This window comes from Perognathus longimembris, chromosome 4 (genome assembly GCF_023159225.1).
Source record: "Perognathus longimembris pacificus isolate PPM17 chromosome 4, ASM2315922v1, whole genome shotgun sequence".
Classification (NCBI taxonomy): Eukaryota; Metazoa; Chordata; class Mammalia; order Rodentia; family Heteromyidae; genus Perognathus; species Perognathus longimembris.
This window is the reverse complement of record NC_063164.1, coordinates 89,650,404-89,674,181: the sequence shown is the minus strand read 5'-3', so window position 1 is coordinate 89,674,181 and position 23,778 is coordinate 89,650,404. Positions and strand designations below refer to the sequence as shown.

Here is a 23,778-nt window from a genome sequence, read left to right as displayed (position 1 = left end):
CTCCATTGTTACATAGACACATTGGATTTTATGACTGTATCTGACCCCCCCTGACATTCTGTAATATAATATCAAGGTTAGTATATATTCCAGAGTCAGGAAGATCTGTGATCACAGATAATCTATTTGCCAATGGTGGACATGGGGAATTATTTAACCTGTCTAAAGCTGTTTTCCTCCTAAAATGTAACAAGTATCTAACAATTAAGTAGGAATATAGTACATTTTTCATGTTAAATAAATGTTGCTAATTAAGATGGCTTCTTTTTTGTTGCACATACTATCTTAAGAAGACTAGATTTCCTTTGCCACCATGTATAACATGTGTACCCTCCTTGAGTAATGAGAGAAGTAGGTCTGCAGGCCAGGAGGTATGAAAGACCCCCTTTTCTTATCTGCAGAATGGGACCCACCTTGAGGATTCATAGGAAGAATTGGTGAACAAATGAGAATGGTCAAAAGTCAGCTTCAAATAGAAACCCAAACACTGTATGCAAATACAAGAGTGAGTGTGTATACTTCTCAACTGACATCTAAGTGTCTTTCTTAATTTCTATTTTCATTGAACCAAAATGCCTCTGACACCTATTAACTCACTGATGAAGAACAAGCATGAGGTCTACTATTTTATTTGTTTGGAGTTCTAAGACCTTTTTTGCTAGGTGATGCTACAGAGTTGTTTTTTATGTAGTGAAAAAGTTTATTTCAGCTCACAGTTTTAGATATTTTTATTCTATAATCGATTGCTTCAGGCCTATGGTGAGAAACCACGGCTGAACACAGGATTAAAACCACTCTCCTCCTGGATAGGAAGAAAAATTATTAAGAGTCCACAAACCTCTTACAAGGCCCTGATTCTGGAAGTTTCTACTAATTCTCAGTGGGGCCAAATTGGGACCAGGGCATATGCAGATACTTCAGGTCCAACGGACAGCATGTGAAATGATCACAAATCACCACACAGGTTTAACCCCAAAACCACTACTCCCCAACCAAGTGCAGTCAACCTTTCAAGGATGAAAGTAGAGCAGAGAATTCTAGAAGCAGAGGAGTACATAACACTTAAAGCTCTCCCAATATACCTGGTGCCAGGCTTCTCAATGGGAAGGCTAGAGAGAGTGGATTTACTCGAGGACAAGAATCAGCCAACTGAATCTATTCTACCCAACATAGCCATGTGTTGCTCTGATCCACACACAAGCTCTGAGTGAGTTCCCTACAAAGACACAAGGACTGGAGATGGTGGAGGTGGGGGTGATAGAGAAGGGAATCCTTTATCAGGTGAGAATTGTCCTAGATTAGGGCTGTCTCTCCTGCCCAAGCATGCTCAACATGATGCTACAGAGTTTTAAAAATTGTGTGGTGAGACACGACGATGTTTTGACCAGGAGTGAGCAAAGTTCAATCACAGCATGAGATACAGCCAACTGAGAGAATTGATTGTGGCCACAAGTGTGGGAAGGCCCAAAGGCCACCAATGTGTCGCTGCTCTGGCTGGTGACCACAGAGTGGTTAGTAGTCTACGTGTGAGATTGGGGGCTCATCCTAACACATCTTTATAGAGATACAAACAAAGAAAAGGAAGAATCAAATGAACTCATGGGTTTGGGATGCAAAGACTGCTATGCCCTCTGAACTGGAAGTGCTTCTGCAAGATCTCCTATCTAGACATCCTGGAGCCACTTTGGGGTTGGAGTGTTTTTCAAGTAAGCCCAAACTGGGAGCTTGGTTTGAAAGGGGCTCAGAAGCAAAGTGTGGAAGCTGTTCTGACTGAGCTCTCCATGCAAGTCCTGACCCCAGGGCTCTTGCTTCCCCTGAGAGGGAGGTAGAAGTAGCACAGATGGTCTACAAAAAGTCTGATTTGAGATTCATGGGAAAGCCTTAAATTCCAAGAAAGTTGTTGTTTATTCACCTGTTTTGGGGTTGATCCTAAACTTCTCTTGCTCATTCCCAGAGCGGATGAGGTATGTAATCTCAGCATTCGTGCCAATATCCTTACTGGTAGCAAAGACAGTAAGCACCTGGGTGCCAGGGGAGGTGTCCTCAGGCACTGTCACCAGGTAGTCCCTCCTTTCAAACACAGGGGGGTTGTCGTTAATGTCCAGGACAGTAATGGTCACGATGGCCAGAGAGGACAGGGCTTTCCCAGGACTCTGGTCGGTGGCCTGCACGGTGATGTTGTAGGAAGACTGCTGCTCCCGATCCAGCGGCTGCTCCAGGACAACGATGCCTGACGAGCTGTCGATGGAGAAGAAGCCATTGGCCGAGTCTGCCAGGGAGTACACAACCTTCCTGTTGATACCTACAGGGGAAGACATAACAGTGTGAATGGATGGGAAGGTGACCAGGTGCTCTGCCCTTGACCTTGACAGCTCCATGGACCCTCAAACTATCACCCAAGAAACTCATTATAGAAAGAGTTGTGATCTTACAGGCATGTAAACTTCAGTCTGCAAAATACATATCAATGAAGTAAAAGCCAAATGAACTGGGACTATATGAGTATCAAACAATATAGTTGATTGGTTATTCTTTATAAATATTTTCTTTAAATAGTTATAAAAGAGGTTTCAGTTCAATATGTCAGTATATGAATAAAATCGTGCTTATTCTTAATCTGTAACTTCTGTAAAATTTGTTAAGAAAACCTCTCTGACACCAGTAGACACATAGGTAACTTCTGTGTGCCACTAAAAGAGAAATGGAATTTAATGAATTGACTGGTTAATTACTTAAACATATATTGATTTAGATTTCACCAGGCCATGTTCCAGGTGCTAGAAGTGCTAGCAATGCATGACAGTCCAAGACAGCTTGAAAAAGTTAACCTTCTACTCTTAGGTGCTCGGTATTGGCGGAGTGGACCACTGGAGGATTTGAGACATGGGATCTGAGGTATATGGCTTATATATTGAGAGGATCCCTCTGGCAGCTGATTGTGAGCAGCCAGCCTGACAGAAAGAAGGTAAAGAAACCTATCAGCAGCCTCCTGCACAATGTAGGCATCGGGTAATGGCCTTGTGAACAAATGTGGAGAGTGCTGACAGTGGTGGTAAGGGACTGGGTGAGCATGTCTTCTGAGCATGCAGGTAGTGAGCAGTGAGAGACCCATAATGTATTCTGAGTTGGTCGTGGCTTCCTTACTGACTGTGTATCTGGCAGGAGAGCAGGCACTGGAGCAAGAGAGGACTCCAGGATGACTCTTCAGCTGTGGCCTGGGTAACTGTGAAAGAAGTTCTAACTATCTGAGATGGAAGGGCTATAGAGGACCAATTTTTGTATGAAAGATCAGATGCCTCCTATTATGATTGAAATGGGCATCTGGTATCCAATGGATATATCAAGTAAGAAGTTAGTAGATTAACATATAGTTCAGGGAAGAGACCCAAGCCAGAGCCATAATGTTGAGGGTCATAAGCGTACATGTGAAACCATGAGAATATCTGAGGTCAGAAAGACCTTAGAGAAATCCAAGTACCTATAAACCTGGAGCCACCAATCAAGGAAGTCAGATCTAGTAGAAGGAGCTCCCAGCTCCAGGATTTTAAGAAATACATTTTGTTACCAGCATACAATTTTATCTTTTAACATGTATTAAACTGAGATGTATCAACCGGAAAATGTTCATTCACAGCAACAAATTACTGAATGACAGTTGGATTGATACTTGGCCTACAGACTGATTCAACTGTTTTCATTAGAGGATCTGAGCACTTCAGAATGGTTGATAAACCTCACATTTGCTGTAGTCATTAAGGTTTATAAGAAGGAAAAATTAAATTTGTAGGCAGAAAAGCAGCATTCTGATGGTAAAGTTCTTAATGAAGACAGTCCTTAGTTAGAGGTCTTGAGCTGTGATAACATCTGTAAATGTCTTTTGTGAGTCACAGAACCCCAGAATATAGGTTCAGAGAGGATAGGCTTAGCTATGAGTATTTTTTCTTCCTATTGTAATGCCTTAACACATGAGCAAGCCTTTGGCAACAATAAGATTTAAGCATTTTATTTTCCCAATATACAATTTCCCTTAAGGCAAAATTCCCAGCAAACCAATAAAATCATATATCTGGAGAGTATGGCATAAATTACATTATGTGGCTTTAACTAAAAGGTCAACTGGAAAGCTTGTTCTTGGTTTAATTACAGAGAGTCCATTTTTCCCCCAGATCCATCATTTACTTTTATTTCTCTTTCAAAACAACTTCCCTGGGATGTAGAAGCATCACCATCTGCTTTTGTTTGTACTAGGATAAAAAACAAGAGGGCTTTCCTGTTCTCTTGCTGACCCTAGGCTGAAGGTCTCTAGCAGAGACTTTAGGGCTGTTTTCTCAACTGAGTTTTTGAATGGCTGCAAGAGAAAGTTTTCCACAAAAAATCTTGGGGTGAATACATGGAGGGGTGGCAAAGGTGATTGGGTCTTCACCTGGAAAATGGCCCTGCTGGGAGTCAGAGTAGCTGTGTGCCCTAGAATTGGCCTGGGTGGATTCAGCCTTCTGATGACACCTCTCAAAGCTGGCAGGCGCATTTACAGAAACACAACCATGACTGACATGCATACACCATGTGTGTTTGCAAATCATCCACATTCCCTATGGATCTGAATTGCTCCTTCAGCGTATGGTACACCACCCCTTCCAATCAGAAATGCAAGGAGGAAGGGTGTGCTCATCTGAGCAAGTGCTGATAACTCCCAACCTTATTTCAGTGATGCATAACCAAGGGTTGAAGAACTTGCCAGGTGCCATCAGCATTTCCAGGCAAGCCTGAGAGACAGCAGGCAAAGCATTGTGTTCCCTATTCTCCTTGCTCAAGCTCCTCGGGGATTTCTGATCTACACCTGGGCATTTCTCATGTTCAGCTAATGAGAAAGGCTATGTTGGACTCACTACTCTGAGGCATAATTGGATTAGGAAAGGCAAGGGCTTTTACATTCTGCCATTCCTCAGTAGCAAGACCAGAAAGAAAAAAATACATGTGTGTGTGTGTGTGTGTGTGTGTGTGTGTGTGTGTGTGTGTATGTACCTGCTGTACTAGGGCTTGAACTCAGGACCTCTTGTCATTTGACTTTTTCACTCAAAGCTGGTGCTCTACCATGTAAGCCACACCTCAGCATCCAGGAGTGTACATTGAATGCCTGCCCATGTTTCCTTCATCAGGACTGGTAAGCAAAATCTAAAGTACCACCTACATTTCAGGGCTGCAGCTTTGTCCCCCATTTCTATGTAGAGGCACTGGGCTTGGCTCTGGCCCCATTAACAAGAGATGCTACCTCTCCTGGCTCCCTGTTCCAAGGGCCAGCTCTGCTGCTGGAGTGCTGAGCTTACCCTGCAGACATTAATCAGCCACACAAAGACCAGGGCTCCCTGCAGGCAGAGTCTGTTAATTTACACTCAGTGTCAGGAGTTTTGTTTTAACAGAACACCATTCCAACAGGCTGCTGACCCACACTACCCCAAATCTCCTCATACATTTCCTTCTGACAGGATCTTGGGTGTCCACATCAGGCAAATCCAGAACATTTTTTATCCCTTCTCCTTTCTATTACTAATCAGACTGATATGGAAGCACGATAGAAACAGCAAGGTGGTGAGGAACCTCTAAAAACCTGCTAATGGACATCACTTACAATGGCTAGTTTTCAAGGAAAAAAGCAAGACTTTTTTTTGGAGGGGGGACTTATTAAAACTCCAATATACTTACAATGGATTTCAGTAGTTTTTACCCAGAGAAAAATACTTTGCTTTTGGTGAGTCTTTGTTAAATGAAAGCAGGTCATGTCATGACAGTGGAACATCTATCCAAAGACTTTGATAAATGCCATCCTACAAATTGCTGTCCTTTTGCAACTTGCCGGGCAGCAAAGATGAACCCAGTGGAAGACTCACTTGCTAATTGGTCTAATGCTCCTACTGTATGACCATGTGTTCTGTTAAAATATAACACTAATCTATCATGTTGTGTCTGTGTTTTGTAAGTCTGTAATTCCTGTCTCCAATCTGAGCTTAATTGAATGAGGGTAGAACTGCTTAGCTTCTTAAAATGCTGAAATGTGGAGAGAACAAGAGAAGTTTGACTTTCATTACAAGTGATGGTTTTGCATATTAACTGTGGCAAATGGAGCAGGAAGCCCTTCAAACAATGAAAATTAGGTAAAAAGAGAATGATTAAAATTACCATTTGACCAAAGAAAGTAATATATAGTGGCATTTTGTGGAGTAGGGTTTTTGTGAAGTAGTACACTGAAATTCCCCATAGGGAAGGCTGTGAAATTCTGCACTGTGTGGCCAAAAGTATCTCCCTTTTTCTCTCTTGGATGGCATTTAAAGGGAGTCATGGCTTCCTGCAATTTGGTTGAATGAAAACTCAGTGGACCTTTGGACATGGAGACACCTTTGTACAAGTTTTAAATGCTGTAAAATGAAAGTAGCTGGTCCAACTCTGAAAGACAGCACACTTGCTTGTGGCTCATGAGCTAACCAAATTGCACTTGTACATGGGCAGGTAGCTTCATGTTACTAGGTCTTCACTGTTAGAATGGCAGATCCTAGCTGAGCTGAGAACAGACATTATTTTCCTGCATATAATTCATTTTCAAGTCCCAAAATAGATCTAGTCTCATTTCTGCTCCAATGGATTCCAATATCCATTCCCAAATGCTGACTAGTTGCTGGATCTGGGCTTACATGGGCCAGCACTAGAAAAGGAACATATCCACTTCATGTGCATGTATGAAAACAGAATCGTACTATCTGTTAATATTGTTCAATAAAGGTAGCAGAAGGAGTGAAATAGATTATATTATATGAATATATAAAAATATCATGATGAAACTTTAAAAAAATTAGTGTATACTGACATAAAGTAAGCAAACAAAAGGGGAAAATGTCTCAGCAGTTTAATTGTAAAAAGATCTACTTTAAGGAAGCTATTGTAATCTTCTGATTGGAAGAGTATTTGTAATACAACAGATTCATAACATTCAATTAATTGTTTGGAATTTCACTTATACATATTCTTCCTATAAACTTTATACAGTTCCATGCTTCACTGAGAAAGCACGTCAAAGCCAGCTTCATTTCTAAGGATCTGTAACAGAATAATTCAGCTTTATCTTAGAGGTTGTTAGAAGAGTTAAAATCAGTACAAAAATCATATAGCAAAAGTGGCTGACACAGCAAGTACACTGAATATTTTTTTTTTACCTTGACTTTTCAGTTCTGTTCTGGTATTCTCCTAACACCTTCTAAGCCTCAGAACTGGCATTTATGTTGGTTGTGCTTTCACTCTCTCTCTCTAACTCAGATCTCTCGATGTCACATTACAGTGACATTTGCCCCTGTGTCCTTTGTATTTGCACAGGATCTGGCCTCTACATAGCTTCCCAAAATGTGGGTGGTAATGAATTGTTACAAACCGGCTTCTAAGTAGATTTGAATTTATATAGTGTAGGTAAGGGAGGAAGAAACAATTTCAACAGTTTTTGTTTGGCTTTGTCAGTTTCATCAAAGCATCATAGTTTGTGCATAATAACATGAATACATTTTAAGGATTTAACTCACAAATTCTGACAAATATTCATACTTATGAAATTACTCCTTCCATCTAGATCTACATTATATACTATTATAGTTTATTCCCAAAACCAAGTTTCAGGCAATTGAATGACTTCTCTTTGAGTCTGCCTTTATTAATGCCTATACACCCATGCCTGAAATCTCACAGGAAGGTTTATATTTCAGTCTTTATGACCCCAGGCTTGGTGACTAAGTCATGCTCTTACATAGGCTGTAATGATTATCACTGGAAGAATGATAAACAAATCTTTGGTTCTTGAACATGCCATGGCATCCCGTGTCCTTATCATACAGTGTGGTTTCTTTTGGAAGGTTTTGGTATTCTTCCCTGGAGGTGCCAGCTGGGATCCATACATTTATTGAGCATTTGCCTAAGAACATCTGCTTGTGAAGCCATTCTTGGCTCTAAGTTGGGGACAGCAGAGCCCTAACTCTAGCAGTTTACCACCTCGGTGAGCAATTCCTCAACTTCCCTCTCACAGGTATCACAAGGTTATTTAGACCTTGCCTCTGAGGTATTTTTTGAACATTTGTGGTCAAAACTCATCTTCTCAATTAGACTGTTGAAAAAGATCTTGAATGGTAACAACCACAGAATGGAGTCCCTTTTGGATAACTTTAACATAGTGACATTAGTAAAAGTCTAGATCTAGTTTTCCTTAGTCAAAATACTAGTGCTGATTGCCTATCCCACCAATACTATGTCAAAGCGCAATGCCTGTTCTGAGGTATTAAGAGGTAAGAGTTCTAAAACATGACCCAATGAGAGCTTAAGTCCACTCATGTTGGGGTCAGCTGTGTCTTTAAGAGGCCACAGCTGGCCTTGGCCTGTCTCCTCCCCTCTTCTTCCGCCTTTAACAGGAAGAGAAGCCCCCTGCTCCTGGGACGAGCACATGTGCAATGGCGGGGGTACCCCAGAAACCCAATCCTTGGGGGGCTGGGCCTCTGTCCACAAGGGAAGTCCCCTGACATCACTTGACAGATAGCTCTCGTGGCCAGTCTGTTGGTCCCTTCCCTGTGCCTGCCTTTGGGGTATATCTTTGTGGCTTCTCATTTGAATAAATCAGAATCATCCCAGAGACGGTCTCCGAGACCCCACGGGCCCGTCTCTTCCTTGGGCTGGCAGGCAAGGGGTTCTCGCGACCACACGCGAACTGAGGCACCCGGGACCCCGCTCCCGCGTCTAATCCTTACCGGCCGGGGGGGGGGCGGGGGGACATGAGAGAGTGAGTATGGATCCCAGACAGAAGAGATAGATAAGCCCAGGACCCCTCTCCACGTGGATGGGGAGGAGTAGAGCGAAGCCCGGCAATTTGGAGCCCAACACACTCAGGCACTAACGGGCTAATGAAGATTAGCAGGTTATCTTGGAAGAGGGCTTATGCCATTTTGGACCTGTTCCTTCTGTATGTGATGCCCTGGCATGCCTTGCAGCTCTAGAGTTCCCTCCAGCAAGAAGATCTTCACCAAATGCAACCCCTTAACTTCCCAGTCTTTGGAGCCATGACCAGAATAAACGTTTATTCTTCATATATTCCCCAGTATGTAGTTATAGCAACAGCTAAGGCATGCACAGACTTCTCACTTCTTACTGGAAGAGGCTAAACTTTTGAGAGTGACATTTAGTACTTTATAATCTTATTCCAATCCATCCTTCTAGTGGTACCTCCTGCTCCACACCCAGGCAGTACTGTCTGAAGATCTCATACACAGCCTGACCTGTACTGTGCCTTTTACTGAGAACATTTGCATCACCTCTCCTCTGCTCTAAGTCCCACATCCGCCTTGCAGGCTCTGCTCTAGCTAGCCACTTCTTCTTCAGCCATCCCCTAATAATACCTCCGCCTCTAGCTTTTTCTACTACCTGTAAGTGTGTGTACCTTGTAGGTGTCTGTCTTTCTCCCTTTAATTTTTAGGCAGAAGGATTTTGTCTTGTTCATCTTTGTGCCCCATTACTGAGCAAGAGCCTTGCACACAGGAAGCAAGCAATGGTGAACTGTGGAAGAAACCACAAGTGGAGAAAAACAGACTGCAGTCGCTTCACACAGCTCTGCCCCAGAAGGATCATGTCACATGTGCATGCTCACTCACAGTGAATGTGCTAAGAGAATAAAAGAAAGTCAAAGAATGCAACAGAGCCATGAAAAAAAGCACTCATTTAAAACTGTATGCAAAACATTTGTAGCTCTGTAAAAATAAACTATTGTAAAGTAGATATTTGAGCCCATGAGAAAAAAATGAGGCTAATTTGAATACATTAATTATATTTATATCACGCATATGGAAAATTATGTAATGTCACCTAATGTCAAATGATAGTCACATAGACATGTTTGCAATTGAGTAAAAAAGCAGTTTATATAAGATATCTATTTATGAGGGTGCTGTCATAAAATAGACAGAAGGGACATCAATCAAAATGTTAAGTAGTGTGGTTAAAAGTTATTTTTCCTTTTGCATATCCTAGATTATATATAGTAGGCACAGAACATGTTTGCAATTAGCTAAGGAAGTATTACAAAGAATTTGTACTCAGAAAATTATTCTTTAATATCTACTTTGTAAAGAAGTCAGTTTTCAGGTTTTTTTTCCCAGGCCAGTTGACTTCTCAGCACACATGTCACAGACATAACTGCAGGAAAACAGACTTGCACATTATACAGGCTTTGCTCCTGGTTATTTCTATCCTTCATTTCAACTTCACAAAGATAGAACATAACTTAGAAAATCACTTCTGTTAAAGTTCTCATTATACATACTAACATAATATAATAAATTAATATAATATCTAATGTATATTGTCAATACTGGATTTTAATTTATGGTCTCATTCTTGTCTAGGCTACTTGTTCAGCTTGCTTGCTTGGCTGGTACTCTACCCCTTGGGTCATATTCCTAACGCTGCTTTTGACTGGGTACTTTCCCAATGAGCTAGGATTACAGGCATGAGCTACCAGTGCCCAGCTTCCAGGTGCACTTTTAATGTAAATTCTATGTTTAAATGAAACAACCAAAGAAAATGGCCAGCTTGAAATTTTTTTTCTCATTCTCATTTGAAGGCAAATCGAATGTTATTATACTCAAAACTGCTCAAAACGACTGCTCCTTTTTTGTCTTTGAAATATGCCTTTAGATGATATAAAAACTGAAAAAAGTTGCTACAAGGAAAGCCATGGAATTAGTGATACTTTTAAAGTTGCAATCACTGTACTTTAAAATAGACTCTGTAATTGCTTCCATTTTAAGTGTCACTTGAAGGGTTTTTTATTGAGTGGTGACTAAAGTTACCACAGTTCTCTGGGCAGAATATCAACTCCTGGAGTTGATAGCTTCTCACTGTTCACAAAGTTAAAAAGAAAAAAGGACAGAAGGCAACAGCAGTCACAATGTCAGGGAGATGCTGGCGACTGCAGAAAAAATCTCCTGAGGATGAGCCAACTGAATTAGCCATTGCTCTCCTGCTGGGCTGACAAACTCTGTGCCCTCATGCGAAGTAACAATGCAAGGCCCATTCAACAGAGCCACAGTAGATCATTGCACCTAGCATAGGCCCTTCTAAGCAAGAGCTTTATTTGATGGCACAGGTTACAGCCCACTAACGTCAGGCCCTCTGCTGGAGGATATCCCTTCTGTGAATACTGAAAAAGCTATAGCATATGTGGGTTCAAACCTTTTCAATTGTCTCTGGCTTTGTCTGATGCCTGGCCGGGGATGGTTAAATGTAAGTAAATGAACTCATCAACTAAGTACCCCAAATACCATCTTTATTGACCATTTTTATGCATTTTAATGCCATTTTGATACTTTTTAATACAATTAATTTTTTTTATCAACCATTGCTCTCAAAAAGTTTGACTGTGCCCCTCTCAAAGCTTAAGTAGGCCATGGTATGTGACCATTTGGTCAATTCAATTTATTCAGTAAGTACTTGTGGTATACACGACACTGGCATGTAAAGAAGGAGGTCTCTATACACAAACGGCTTACATTCCTCATTCTGAGTTGATTGTTTGGAGAGGGGTGGTTAAAAGACTGTTAGAGAAGGAAACAGTTGGATTAGGTCATGAAGGAAAGTTAGAAGCTGTCAGTAGGACCTCCAGGGAAAATTGCCGGCAAGAAAGGGCATTTCAGGTGACAAGAATGCTAACATTGCAAAATGTACTCATAGGAGGGCAAAGGGTTCATTGTGGCTAACTCTCGTTTTGAATGACAGTAGCTGAAGCAGTCTAGTTTCAGAGCCAACTGCAAGTTATCAGAACAATTATACCCAATTATAGCTACAGCAAAGTGGAAACCTAGCCCCAGTTAATAGATGCATTTGCAGACAGAGAAGAAGGAAGTTAGAAGGAGCAAGTCAAAGAAGGAGTGTGGGTAGAAAGTGTGTTGTAATTGGTGTGAAGTGAGGAAAGCAGCTGTAGAGATGACAGACAATATAATCATGGCTGTCAGGAAGCTGTTCAAGGTAAAGTGATCGCACTAGCATTGGTCCCCCAGGAAAGCTAGGGTGCCCACTCCTCTAAGCCTCTATGAATCTTGGAGATGCAGGAAGGGAAGCCTGGAGTTCTAGAGTTCATGCACAAAACTCCCCTAAGCACACTAGCCCTTCCTTCAAGCCATGCCTGCATTGTTAAGTGCTGGGTAATGACTCAATACACAGTGGTTCTAAGACCTATGGTCAGCCCATCGGAGGCTTCTACAAATGAGGTGATGTGTAACTGAGCAAGGTTCTGGGAAAGCATTGCTATGACTGGCTGTTAGAAACCAGAATTCCCTGACCAGGGTTCCCCTCCAAAACTGTTTCGGTTAGCAACTAGTGTTTTGACTCCTGCTAGAAATACATTATATTTTTCAAAGAGTAGTGATGATAATGATGATGATGATGATGATAGTGATGATGATGATAATATACCCAATACAGACTTTTAAATTGTGGAAGATATCAAAGTCAACTAGAGGGAAAAATCAGCTTTATCTCAGGCTTCCTGAATTGGATTCTAGAAACGGAATCTTTGCTATGTTGTTTATTTAGACTGTTTGCTTGGAAAAGGTTCCTGTGGGATTCTGATAGTCCATAGATATCAGAATCTGATGTTAGGGCTTGTAGCAAGTGCCCTAAGAGACGAGGGCTTAGAGAGCTTGGTGATCTTACGTGAAGCCAGACATCTAGTGCAGGGTGAAATGGCTATATTTAATTAGGTCTGACCCCAATTCCACTGCATAATACCACTTTCCAAAGACATCAGCTAGCGACATGGAGTGACAGGTGTCACGCTTGCCCTCCAGCGGTGAGGACTGCAGATAAGTGCTGATGCCGGCAGAAGGGAACGCATTCAGGGAGAGGTGCACGAGGCCCCAGAACTCTTTGCGACCCACTAGCCACTATCCATTTAAGAGACACTTGGAACAAAGCCTCGGCTTTTATGAAGCCTCAATTTCCCTATCTTCAAGTGGGAGCACCAAGTTCTGTTTATTTCTGCAAAAAGTTTACATGGGTAAGTTCTTTCAACTCTCTGGAGACATTTCAGGAGAACATATTTTTTTTATTTCTACAGCAGACTTTGGTGGTTTTGGCCACATTATCCTCCAGAGAATGACTCATGTCTCTGTCTTCAGGGAAGATTATTTAATTTTTACTGACATTTTAATAGTCCCTCAGCCACCTTCAAAGATTTAATACTTCAGCAAATAACAGAAGTTACGGGGAGAAGAAACACACACACACACACACACACACACACACACACACACACACTAAATCACTGACCTATGCAGCTTGGAAGTGACGATCTCTAAGGCATTAAGAAAACCATAGAAATTAGAACTGAATGTCTGTCAAACATTTTTCCAGACAAATGTACTAGAATAAAATAGGAAGGGGTGGTGATGAACTCATAAAATTCAATGCATAGCCTATGAAATTAAGAAAATTGAGGGAAGGGACAGGGTTAGGAGGGAAAGGGGAGAATGATGAAGGGGTAACACTGATCAAGATATACTGTATTAATAAAGTGCTTTGCTGAATGGCAACTCCTCTGCACAACTAGTTCAAGATAATAAAAACATATTTAAAAACTATTAGAATATATTATTTCCCCTTTTTAGATTTGGGTCTGCCTCTGAGACAGGCTAATTTTGTCTCAGAGCCTCAATTTGCCCCTCAGGTGTGTGTGTGTGTGTGTGTGTGTGTGTGTGTGTGTGTGTGTGTGTGCTGGTACTAGGGCTTGAAGTCAGGGCCTCTCCCTCACTTTCTCACTTGGCTTTTTGGCTCAAAGCTGGAATTCTACCACTGGAGCCACACCTCCACTTCTGGCTTTTGGCTGGTTAATTGGAGACAAGAGTCGTGTGTGTGTGTGTGTGTGTGTGCGTGCGTGCGTGTGCGCTCGCGCGTGCACGCCTGGGCTGGCTTTGAACTGTGATCCTCAGATCTCAGCCTTCTGAGTAGCTGGGGATGATAGGCATGAGTAACTGGTGGCCCAACCCTCAAGAGAATTTTGACTGGACTTTTTCTTAGGATCTTCTCAGTGATGACATTGTGCATGGTCCATGTGCCTAATACCCTAGAGAGAGGCTCTGAATACAGAGGAAGAAGAAAAAAGAACCATTGATGGCATCACCATGGTCTCCTGCCACATCAAGGCAGCTGTGCTCCACAGACAGAGCTGGGCCTGCCAGAGGCCTGTTTCCAAGGCCATGAATCTGCTAGGCAGTCCACCTTGTTCCTCAACAATGAAACTCATGGATACGGTAGGATATTCTAAAGGATATATGGATAGAGTTCAGAATATGCCTCAATTTGCATTAGGGAACTGGTTCTTTATAATTTTGTGCCAAAGTGCCCCCAAATTCTCAACAGCATAAATACAAGGTCATTGCTTCTATGGTTCAGGAGCTTGTGGGGCTTAGCTGACTCATGGTTTTGTAGGAAGCTACAGGTGAGTTATCAGAGCGGTCAGGCAGTTCCTTTTATAATGCCAGCTTTCTCTGGCAACCCAAGTGGAGGGAAGTGAGGTGCCATTTCCAAGCTCAGCAGCAAGTTGTTGGTACACTTAGAGCTATGAGGACCCTCTTGGGGTTGTGTTACAACTCTGGTGAGCGTCCTCTGCCCAATAACCTAAGACAGACTGACAATGAATAATGAGGACTGTGTCCTTTCATACATATGTGAAAGCAGCCATTTTCAATGGGACTAGTTTCTAATTGGAGACAAAGCTTTAAAATTAAATGATCCCACAGGGTGAAATCCATATGTGATAGCATAAGAGCCTTACTAAAGATAAACACAGAGGCACACTTGCTCATTGTACCCCATGCAGCTAAATGGTCATGTATTCACACAGCAAGAAGACAGTTATAAACTAAGAAGAGCTGCCTCACACGAATCTTCCCAATGCTGGCCCCCTTATTTGGACTTTTCAGTACTGTGAGAAAAGAAGTTTCTGCTATTTTTAATCTCCTAGACCAGTGTATTTCTTTATAGCAGAATCAGGGGACTGATACAGAAGTCATACTCATAATGGATGCCAATGTTTTAAAATTGTTTCTTTATTTTTCTTTTGGCAGGGCCTTCTGCTAAATAGGCAGTCTACTGTTTGAGCCAAGCCTCTGGCTCTTTTTGCTAGAGTTATTGTTCAGGTAGGGCATTGCATTTTGGCACAAGTGAATCCTCCTACATAAAGCCTGTGGCATAGCTGGAATCAGAGATGACCATCACATTGGGCTTATTGATGGAAAAGCGATTTCACTAACTTTCGGCCCAGGCTGACTTCAAGCTTCATTCCTCCTGATCTCTACTAAATAGAGATCTAAGCAGCTGGAATTACAGGCACGAGATATTTGCTCCCAGCAATTACAGCCTTAAAAAAATAAACTATTGTAAAGCATTGGATCATTATTTCTGCCAAAGTGGGGCAATGGAAGTGGAGCAGTAAGTCCAGATCACTCTCAAGGGATGGCTATGAGTACCAGGTAGTATGAATCACTGGGGATCATTTTAAAGGCAGCTACCATAGGGAGAGAAAATGGATTTGAAGCGACATTCAATTATTAATACAGGCAACAAACCACCATTATGTAAGTAACACCTGTGGTTTTTGTAACCAATGGATATAACCATTCTGTGAAAAAAATGGACATTTTCACCTTATTAAATGGTTCTCACATTTACATTTGATTTTGACTACTTTCAAATATGAAAGCCACTAGATATTACTATGTCAGATCTTATTATTAAAGTATTGAGACGGATATTCATTTTTACTCTGTAACAAGTTTGAAAACACTTGGATTATGATCTTTTACTTGTAACAATTTGTATTTGGTGGTGAGCTATACAACATTATCCTGATGGGCTACCTGTGGATATCAAGGAGTTTGTGGCACAGAAATACTAAGAATTCTTTAATAACTAATTCTTAAATTGTAGTTTAGGGAATCTCAGGACCAGAAATAGTCTAAGATGCAAATTGTCAGGTCCTGTCTCAAACCAAGTAAGTTAGAAACTCAGAAACCAGAAACCAGAGGCACCCTGGAACCTGGGCATCCCTAAGTAACCAGGTAACTCTAGTACTTGCGAGTCACTGTGTCACCTTGAGCATCTTATTTGGAGTTCACATATCCAATCAGTCCTCAAGTGATGCTGTTTATGTTGATTTAGGAACTACTTTTTGAGAACCACTGCCTTAAGCTATACCAGGATTACAGTGTCTGCAGCCCTTTCACTGACCAGTTCATGGCTCAGGGCAAGTTACGGAACCACGCAGAGCTTATTCATTGTTGTTGTTTTTTATTTTTTGTTTTTTTCCAGTCCTGGGGCTTGAATTGGGGGCCTGAGCACTGTCCCTGGCTTCTTTTTGCTCAAGGCTAGCACTCTACCACTTGAGCCACAGTGCCACTTCTGGCTTTTTCTTTATATGTGATGATGAGGAATTGAACCCAGGGCTTCATGTATATGAGGCAAGCACTCTACCAGTATGCCATATTCCCAGCCCTTATTCATGTTTTAAAGAGAACACAAATATGCTACCTTACAGGGTTGTTGGGAGAAATGGAAAAAATATACCTAAAGCACTTGGCATAGCTCCTGGCCTGGAATAGAAACTACTAAAGTGGATGTTAATAGGCACATTATGATTATCATCATTTAAAGTTCTTATTAAGCACTGATCTGCCTTGGGAAGATTTAGATTAGAGAAGAGCCATGTAGACACTCCCAAACTAGGATAATGAGGAGGCACAGTGGGGAGTGAGGAGGGAGACTGAACTCCAGGGCTTACAAGTGACCTTGTAAGTTCAAAGAGCCTTCCCATTGGGTCTCAGGCAAGTCTCACACTGGCCCTTTGAGGTTGGGGAAGTGAGGCTACTGTCATTATGACACTATGATAGAAGAAAGTGAGGCAGAAGGAGGTCAGCGATTTTTCCAAGGTTCAGGGCTCTCCCCACACTCTTGTGTCCTCTCTGCTTACACAGGTGACCAGGAGATGTGTCCCTTATGGCTGTCTTGCAACATCCCAGTAGCCTGATGTGCATGGTCCAGCATATGGTTGGCACTGTCTTAGCTGGGTGTGAGGCTTTGTGGAAGCTGTGTACTTAGGAAATCCTAAGTGGCAAAAAGAAGTGACAGGGTATTTGCATGTGTCCCTTGTGGCATACAGGGAGATAGCCAATGACTTTCTAATTCCATAGGGGTCCCAATCATATATCCAATTGCCTGAAGGTAGGGCTCAGAATTTATCCCTTCTGTTAGGTTTAGAGTTTTTTTTTGTTTATTTGTTTTTGAAGTCCAACAAAGGTATCATATTTACATACATCCTGAATAGATTGGACTTTCAGAGAGTAAATGCTAAACATATATTTGCTTTTCTCCATGAGAGATTAGAAGGGTGAAAATGGGAGATTTAAAATCAAACACCATCACAGGCAATTAGAACTCTGCTTTGGCCTTTGGATTTGAAGTGTAATGTCTAGAGCCCAGGGACAGGGGAGTGAGTGTTTCTGATTCTTACAGGAGATGCCAGACACCATAACCCAGGGCTTGGGATGTGCTTGTCCAGCCAAGTTGAGAACCTTCTCTTTTTTTTTTTTCAAATTTTTATTATCAAACTGATGTACAGAGAGGTTACAGTTTCATACGTTAGGCATTGGATACATTTCTTTTTTTTTTTTTTTTGCCAGTCCTGGGCCTTGGACTCAGGGCCTGAGCACTGTCCCTGGCTTCTTCTCGCTCAAGGCTAGCACTCTGCCACTTGAGCCACAGCACCGCTTCTGGCGGTTTTCTGTATATGTGGTGCTGGGGAATCGAACCTAGGGCCTCGTGTATCCGAGGCAGGCACTCTTGCCACTAGGCCATATCCCCAGCCCCTGGATACATTTCTTATTTGTTTCCTTGTCGCTCATACCCCCCACCCTCCTCCCCCTTTCCCTTCCCCCCGCCCCCTGAGGTGTTCAGTTCACTTACACCAAACAGTTTTGCAAGTATTGCTTTTGTAGTTGTTTCTCTTTTTTTACCCTGTGTCTCTCAATTTTGGTATTCCCTTTCAATTTCCTAGTTCCAATACCAGTATACACGGTTTCCAATATACTCAGATAAGATTATAGAGATAGTGTATGTACAACCACAGGAAGGTGATACAAGAACATCATCAATAATAGAAGCTACAAAAGAACCTTGTATTTAATAGTACCTTTTCTCAGACTCATCTCTCCTCTGTGTTTTCTCCTAATGGCTCATAAGAAGTTGAAGACTAAAAATCTTAGTATGAATTAGAAGAGGCAGAGGCAGTTGGTGAAGTGGTTTGTTGAGAGAGAGGAGAGGAAAAGAAAGAGGAAGAGAGAGAGAGAGAGGTAAGAGCTCTTAGTGGTTACTTGCATTCTCATTCCTCTCAGATTAGTACTTTCTTCTCCATCTGGGCTGTCAGGGGAAATGATTCTCCAAAACCCTGGACCCGCCCTGCACTTCTGACAATATCTAAATATAACCTGAAGAAAAAACAAGTTAATTCCAGGTTCTGCTCCGAGAGACAATGGAACAGGGACCACGACAGTATCTGTCCTATGAAACACGTGTTGCCCAAATTCCTATAGAGAGAGCAAGCTGACGTGATTACAATGAACAGACAGAAGGATGCCAAGGGGGAACAGAGACCTGCACACACTGGGATCAGAGAGGTTTCCAGGCTTCTTTGCTGTTCTAGCTATGACAAGGGAACACACTGTTCTGAAACTGACTCCTTATACTCTCCCCAAGGTGCCAGCTCCCTGGCTGCCCTCAGCCAGTAGCACGATTGACCACACAGAGGCTGAGTACAGATGTTCCCCCACCTCCCTTCTGTTCTTTCTAGCACTTTCTGTACTTTCCTTTCATCTCTATGGTCCCTCCATGCTCCTGAGGCTTACCTTTCCAACCCCATTGGTATCTTCACTCTCTTCTTCTTTTGGGCCTGTCACCACCAGACAACTCTTCTCCCTGCACTCATCTTTGTGAGAGTCAGGGAGTGCTCTCATCCCCATCACTGTGCATGTCTTCACTGGTTTAAAGACCAAGCCTGAGGTCATGATATGGCTCAAGTGGTAGAGTGCTATCCAGGAATAAAAAAAACTCAGGAACAGCACCTAGTCCCTGAGTTCAAGGTGCAGCACGCATGCACATGCATCCCCCCCCCCCAAAAAAAAACCTCAAAAAAATTGGGAATAAATTGTAGTTCCAAGAAACAGATTGAGCCAAAGAATGTTACCTCCAAAGAGATGTATAGCAAAAGGTCACCTCTTCCTTATTGAAATAATTAAAGTTCCATAAATTTTTGGTCATGAAGTCATGGCACTAGTATATGCGAATTGAGAATATTTTCTTTTTACAGGAAACTAAGACCTTAATACTAAATTCTACAAATTTCTTAGTGCATTTCTTAGAACTCATAAAAAAGGTGTTAAAATGATCCTTTCTCTCTTTTACTTAATTCCTGTTATTCTAACATTTATGTTGATTCATTATAAATGATTCATAGTAAGGAATACTGGTGAAACCGGTAACATGTTTTAAAATTAGAAAACCAGGGTACAATGATTTAAGCAACTCATATGATTATGACTTGAACTCATGAATTTATAGAATCAGATTTCAGATCAGTATATCTTTTTCTCTGCAAGTTACAGTAGCAGAGAACAGAATGCAGCCACATGCTGTCTGTCTTAGTTGATTTAGATAGTTTTAGCAAACTACTTCAGTCAGGGAATGTATAAGCAGCAGGACTTCATTGCTCACAGTTCTAGAGGCTGGGAAGTCTATTATAAAGGAAGAAGACATGTTCCTGAGGCAGATTGAATGGTCTGGTGAGGAGACTTCATCCACAGTGTCCACAGGACTCCCAGTCTCTGTCTCCATGGAAAGCTGTCTCTGAGAAAAGCCTTTTGCTCGTGATGGTACAGCAACCAATGGAGGTGTGATAAGGTCTCCACAGAGTTTGGGTCCTTGAAAGTCTTTACCACCTCTGCCTTGCGAGATGACCTTCACTTGCCCCTGTCCCCCCAACTCTAAACCTGGCCAGCTGGTTCAACAGAAGTGAGAAGAGGGTTATTGTTATAATGGTTATTCTTCCTTTCCATTGACAATACAGCTCCAAAGGCTATGTCAGCAAGTCAATCACACATGTCCCAATCCCTCACTCTCTGAAGCCTCCTGTGCACCAATTACACATCAGTCCAATCTCCAGTACCTTGAACACACTCAATTCCTTCACCCGAGTGGAAGGTAAAGTCACATCTTTCCACTTTTGAAATGTCTATAGATTAATTATACATTCTCAAAGTCAAATTTAAAGTGATGACAAGTCATTTGCCATAATTCTGTCCTCTTTTCCCCAAAAGCCTGCTAATAAGTCCAAAGAATGTTTTTTAATCTTCCTTTAAAGCAGACTACTGCAAGTATTATATAATTATATACCAATAAAGGAATCTTCCCTTATTTACTATTTTATCACAGAGCTGGCTTGCAGACTCAGAAATTATGCAAATATGATAGGAGCAATAATTCAAATGTAGCCACTAATTTCTCTGAGGGGAAATATGCACAGACCCTGGTTTCTACATTTGTTTTCGACTAATTATCTTGTATTTACTCTCCCATTAGTCCAATAATTTTTCTTTCAATTCAAAATTAAGCAATAAGACACTGAATTACATAAAGGCCTATTTAGCATACCAGACACACCCCATCATTCTCCAGTCTTAGGATTTACAGCTCTTAACATGTACAGCCAAGAGATTTCCTTTTGCCCTTTGTATATACATTCTACCATGTAGCAACCTCAATAACTTATGCATTCTCAGAAGGTCTACCTAGCAATTAACTCTAGTCTTTCAAACTCATCATCTCATTATATAAAGTAGATTTGAACACAAACTTTATTATTAATAACTTTCAGTTCTAATTCCTTCTTGTCTTCCTCACTCCCTTCACTCCCACTCTGCCTAAGAATATCAGTTTGTGTGTGACAAAAATACTCTAGAAAACAATCCACATCAGACCAGCAGCGCATTTAGTAATTGGTCTTTGCACTATGGGGCACAAGAATAAATTGAGATTGTCATATTTCAGCTGAAGCATGTGATGAGATTCTTTGTAGAAATGGAAATGAATTTTCCCTGATACCCAGCCTAGCATTTTAACTATGTTATGGAGGAAAAGACAAAGAAGAAAACTACTATTGTTTTTTAATTAAAAGGTTGAGGAAAAAAAACAAAGAAACCAGCTCCAAAGTATTTGTTAACAACTAAAAGAACTCCCTATGTAGTATGTCTTCCTCAAGCCCTCAAATGAGAAGGGAACAACAATTTTCTGAGTTCTCCTCTTTGGAGGACATGCCCCAGCAAGGTGACTAGCTGGTTTGACGCATGTGTTCTTGTAGCAGGGAAGGTTCTCATAAGACTAAAGAAGTCTAGTTCCTGGAGCTAATGTGTGTCCGATGCATGAACCAGAAGATCTGCCCACAGCAATTGACTTACCGAGGTCAGGGTCCACAGCTTGCACTCTGGTCAGCAGAGCTTCGGTGGCGGTGTTCTCATAGACACAAGTGTTGTAGTGGTCAGAAGAAAAGACAGGGGGGTTGTCATTCACATCTTCCAGGACTAGGCGGACATCAGACTGGCAGAACCGACCTCCTCCGTCAGTGGCCCTGGCAATCAGGGCATACACTGGAACCCTCTCTCGGTCCAAGAGAGCCAAGGTTTTTAACTCACCTGTGAAAAGAAATCTTAGCATGGTTGATCTGCATTTTCGACAATTGCCTTTCTTTTGAAGTTTAGAAAATCAGTTACAGAAAGAATACTAAGTATAAGGAGATCAAGGACATACCTTCCTTGAAAAAAATTTCAGCGTCAGAGAGGACAATTACGAGATCCTAGATGTTAAAACAAACTGGGTGACCTTCACAGATGAATTCCTATGCAAAACCTGGTTGTTAGCTTGTGGCTGGGAAAAGCACTGAGAATGGACTAAGATCTCAAGTTGTCTGATGGCCAATCATGTCACCAAGCCATAGACCCAGAAAGGCAAGCTTTTTGCCTCTGGACTTTCCACTTTTATCCCACCTTTATGAGGAAAATAAGACAATCAAAACCAGCTGGCTACCTGCTCTTGAGGAAGCTGAACTATGGCAGGATTGACATTTTACTTGCTGGAGTGGGGAAGAAGGGCCTGTGCCTGCTGGGGAAGCAAGAGAGGGGAAAAGGAGAAATTTGTGACCAGCAGCAGCAACTCAGCCCCAACTAGGAAGTGTATTCGATCTTACACCACCATCAGAAAAACCACGCAACTGCCACACCTAAACCCTGCAGAGATTTTCTATTGTTGCTTATGCATCAATAATAAACAACGAGCACAGTGACAACACTACAAGACTGTTTTTTTGTGTGTGTGTAAGGCGTGGTTCATGAAATGCTGTTACTCTTAGATATAACTGGTAGACATGTTTGCCACGCCACCTATATTTCCAAGGCAGTTCTTCCAATGGCTTTTTGGAGACAGAGGTTCTCAACACAGATTGCATCAATCCCCTTACTCAAACAGTCCCACAGTGCATTCTCAGTGGGATGTTCAAGATCCTCCATGGGCCTAAAGCTGATTTCCTGCCATTTTTTGTAGCCAATACAGGTGAGTGTAATGTGGTCTCTGCTCATGCTGTCCCTGTGACTTGCAGTAGGCTGCTTTAGCTCCTAAAATTCTGACTGGATCCAAAACGCTAGTCCTTCCTGGAAACAATTTCTTCTTTCCTTTCATAAGGCTATTATGCATCAAATATAGCTCCCCTTGTATTTCTCTCGAACACTCCTTTTATTGTTACTGACTTACTTGTCTACCTTCCCCTGGGAATGACATTTGTTTGTTTATCTTGGTGTTTATCACACAAACCCCATGAAGTGCTTTTTAAATCTATTAGCTCCTCCATAAATGTTTCTGATTGAATAATCACAGGCCCTGATCACAGCTAAATAGTGTTTTGCCATGTAGCTAAGTTGGAGCTTCCTAATAGGAAATGGCAGACCTGGGACGGGGCCGGGGAGGAGCCACGATCTTTTGCAAGACTCAGTTGATGGTCACTAGGATCAACACACATTAGAAATATGTAAGCTTTCAATCTTTATACTCCATTTAAAAATTGCCACTGGATGATCTATCTAATATACAAGACAGTAAAATAGTGCTTCTAAGAAAATGACTTTTCTATTAGCTCTGGCCTTCCAGGTGGTCTTCTGCCTTTGCCTTTCAAACTAGAAATATTACCGAGTATTTGAGAACACCTGATGGCTCACTGTCTTGGAAAAACAAAGCAGGAATGTTTAATGAAAACCAGAAAACTGTCAAAAAGAATTAGGAAGGGCTCTAAAACATAGTTTCAAAACGAAGAAGCTCTCTCTGGCCTACATTACCTTTCAGTTTGCACAGTATCTGCATCTGTGATGTAATACCACTTAACCCACTAGAAGCCAGTGCCTTACCTTGCTGATGTGAGGAACAAATAGAGATGTGTGCTTCCTTTGTACTAAGAACTGTGTCTTGAAAGCCCCTAGCATCATCTCAAATAAAATGTGTGTGCCCCAGAGCAATATTTGGGCACTATGTTCCTCTTTATTTCTCTGTATCTAAGAGACCCAAGCATCCTGTCAAAGTTGAAAGCTGGAGCTATCCATCAGTAATGAGACCAGTTGAGGGTTT

General features: G+C 41.7%; 1 protein-coding gene across 2 annotated transcripts in view; it reads right to left on the bottom strand.

Annotated features, from left to right (window-relative positions):
• Positions 1-23,778, bottom strand: part of Fat3 (FAT atypical cadherin 3) — a 506,722-nt gene that overhangs the window by 55,197 nt on the left and 427,747 nt on the right. For both annotated transcript variants that reach the window (XM_048345620.1, XM_048345621.1), the window contains exons 12-13: positions 21,570-21,803; positions 1,913-2,302 (exon numbers count right to left, since the gene is read on the bottom strand). In XM_048345620.1, coding sequence (XP_048201577.1) covers positions 1,913-2,302; positions 21,570-21,803 — 624 coding nt within the window. The remainder of the gene's footprint in view (positions 1-1,912; positions 2,303-21,569; positions 21,804-23,778) is intronic.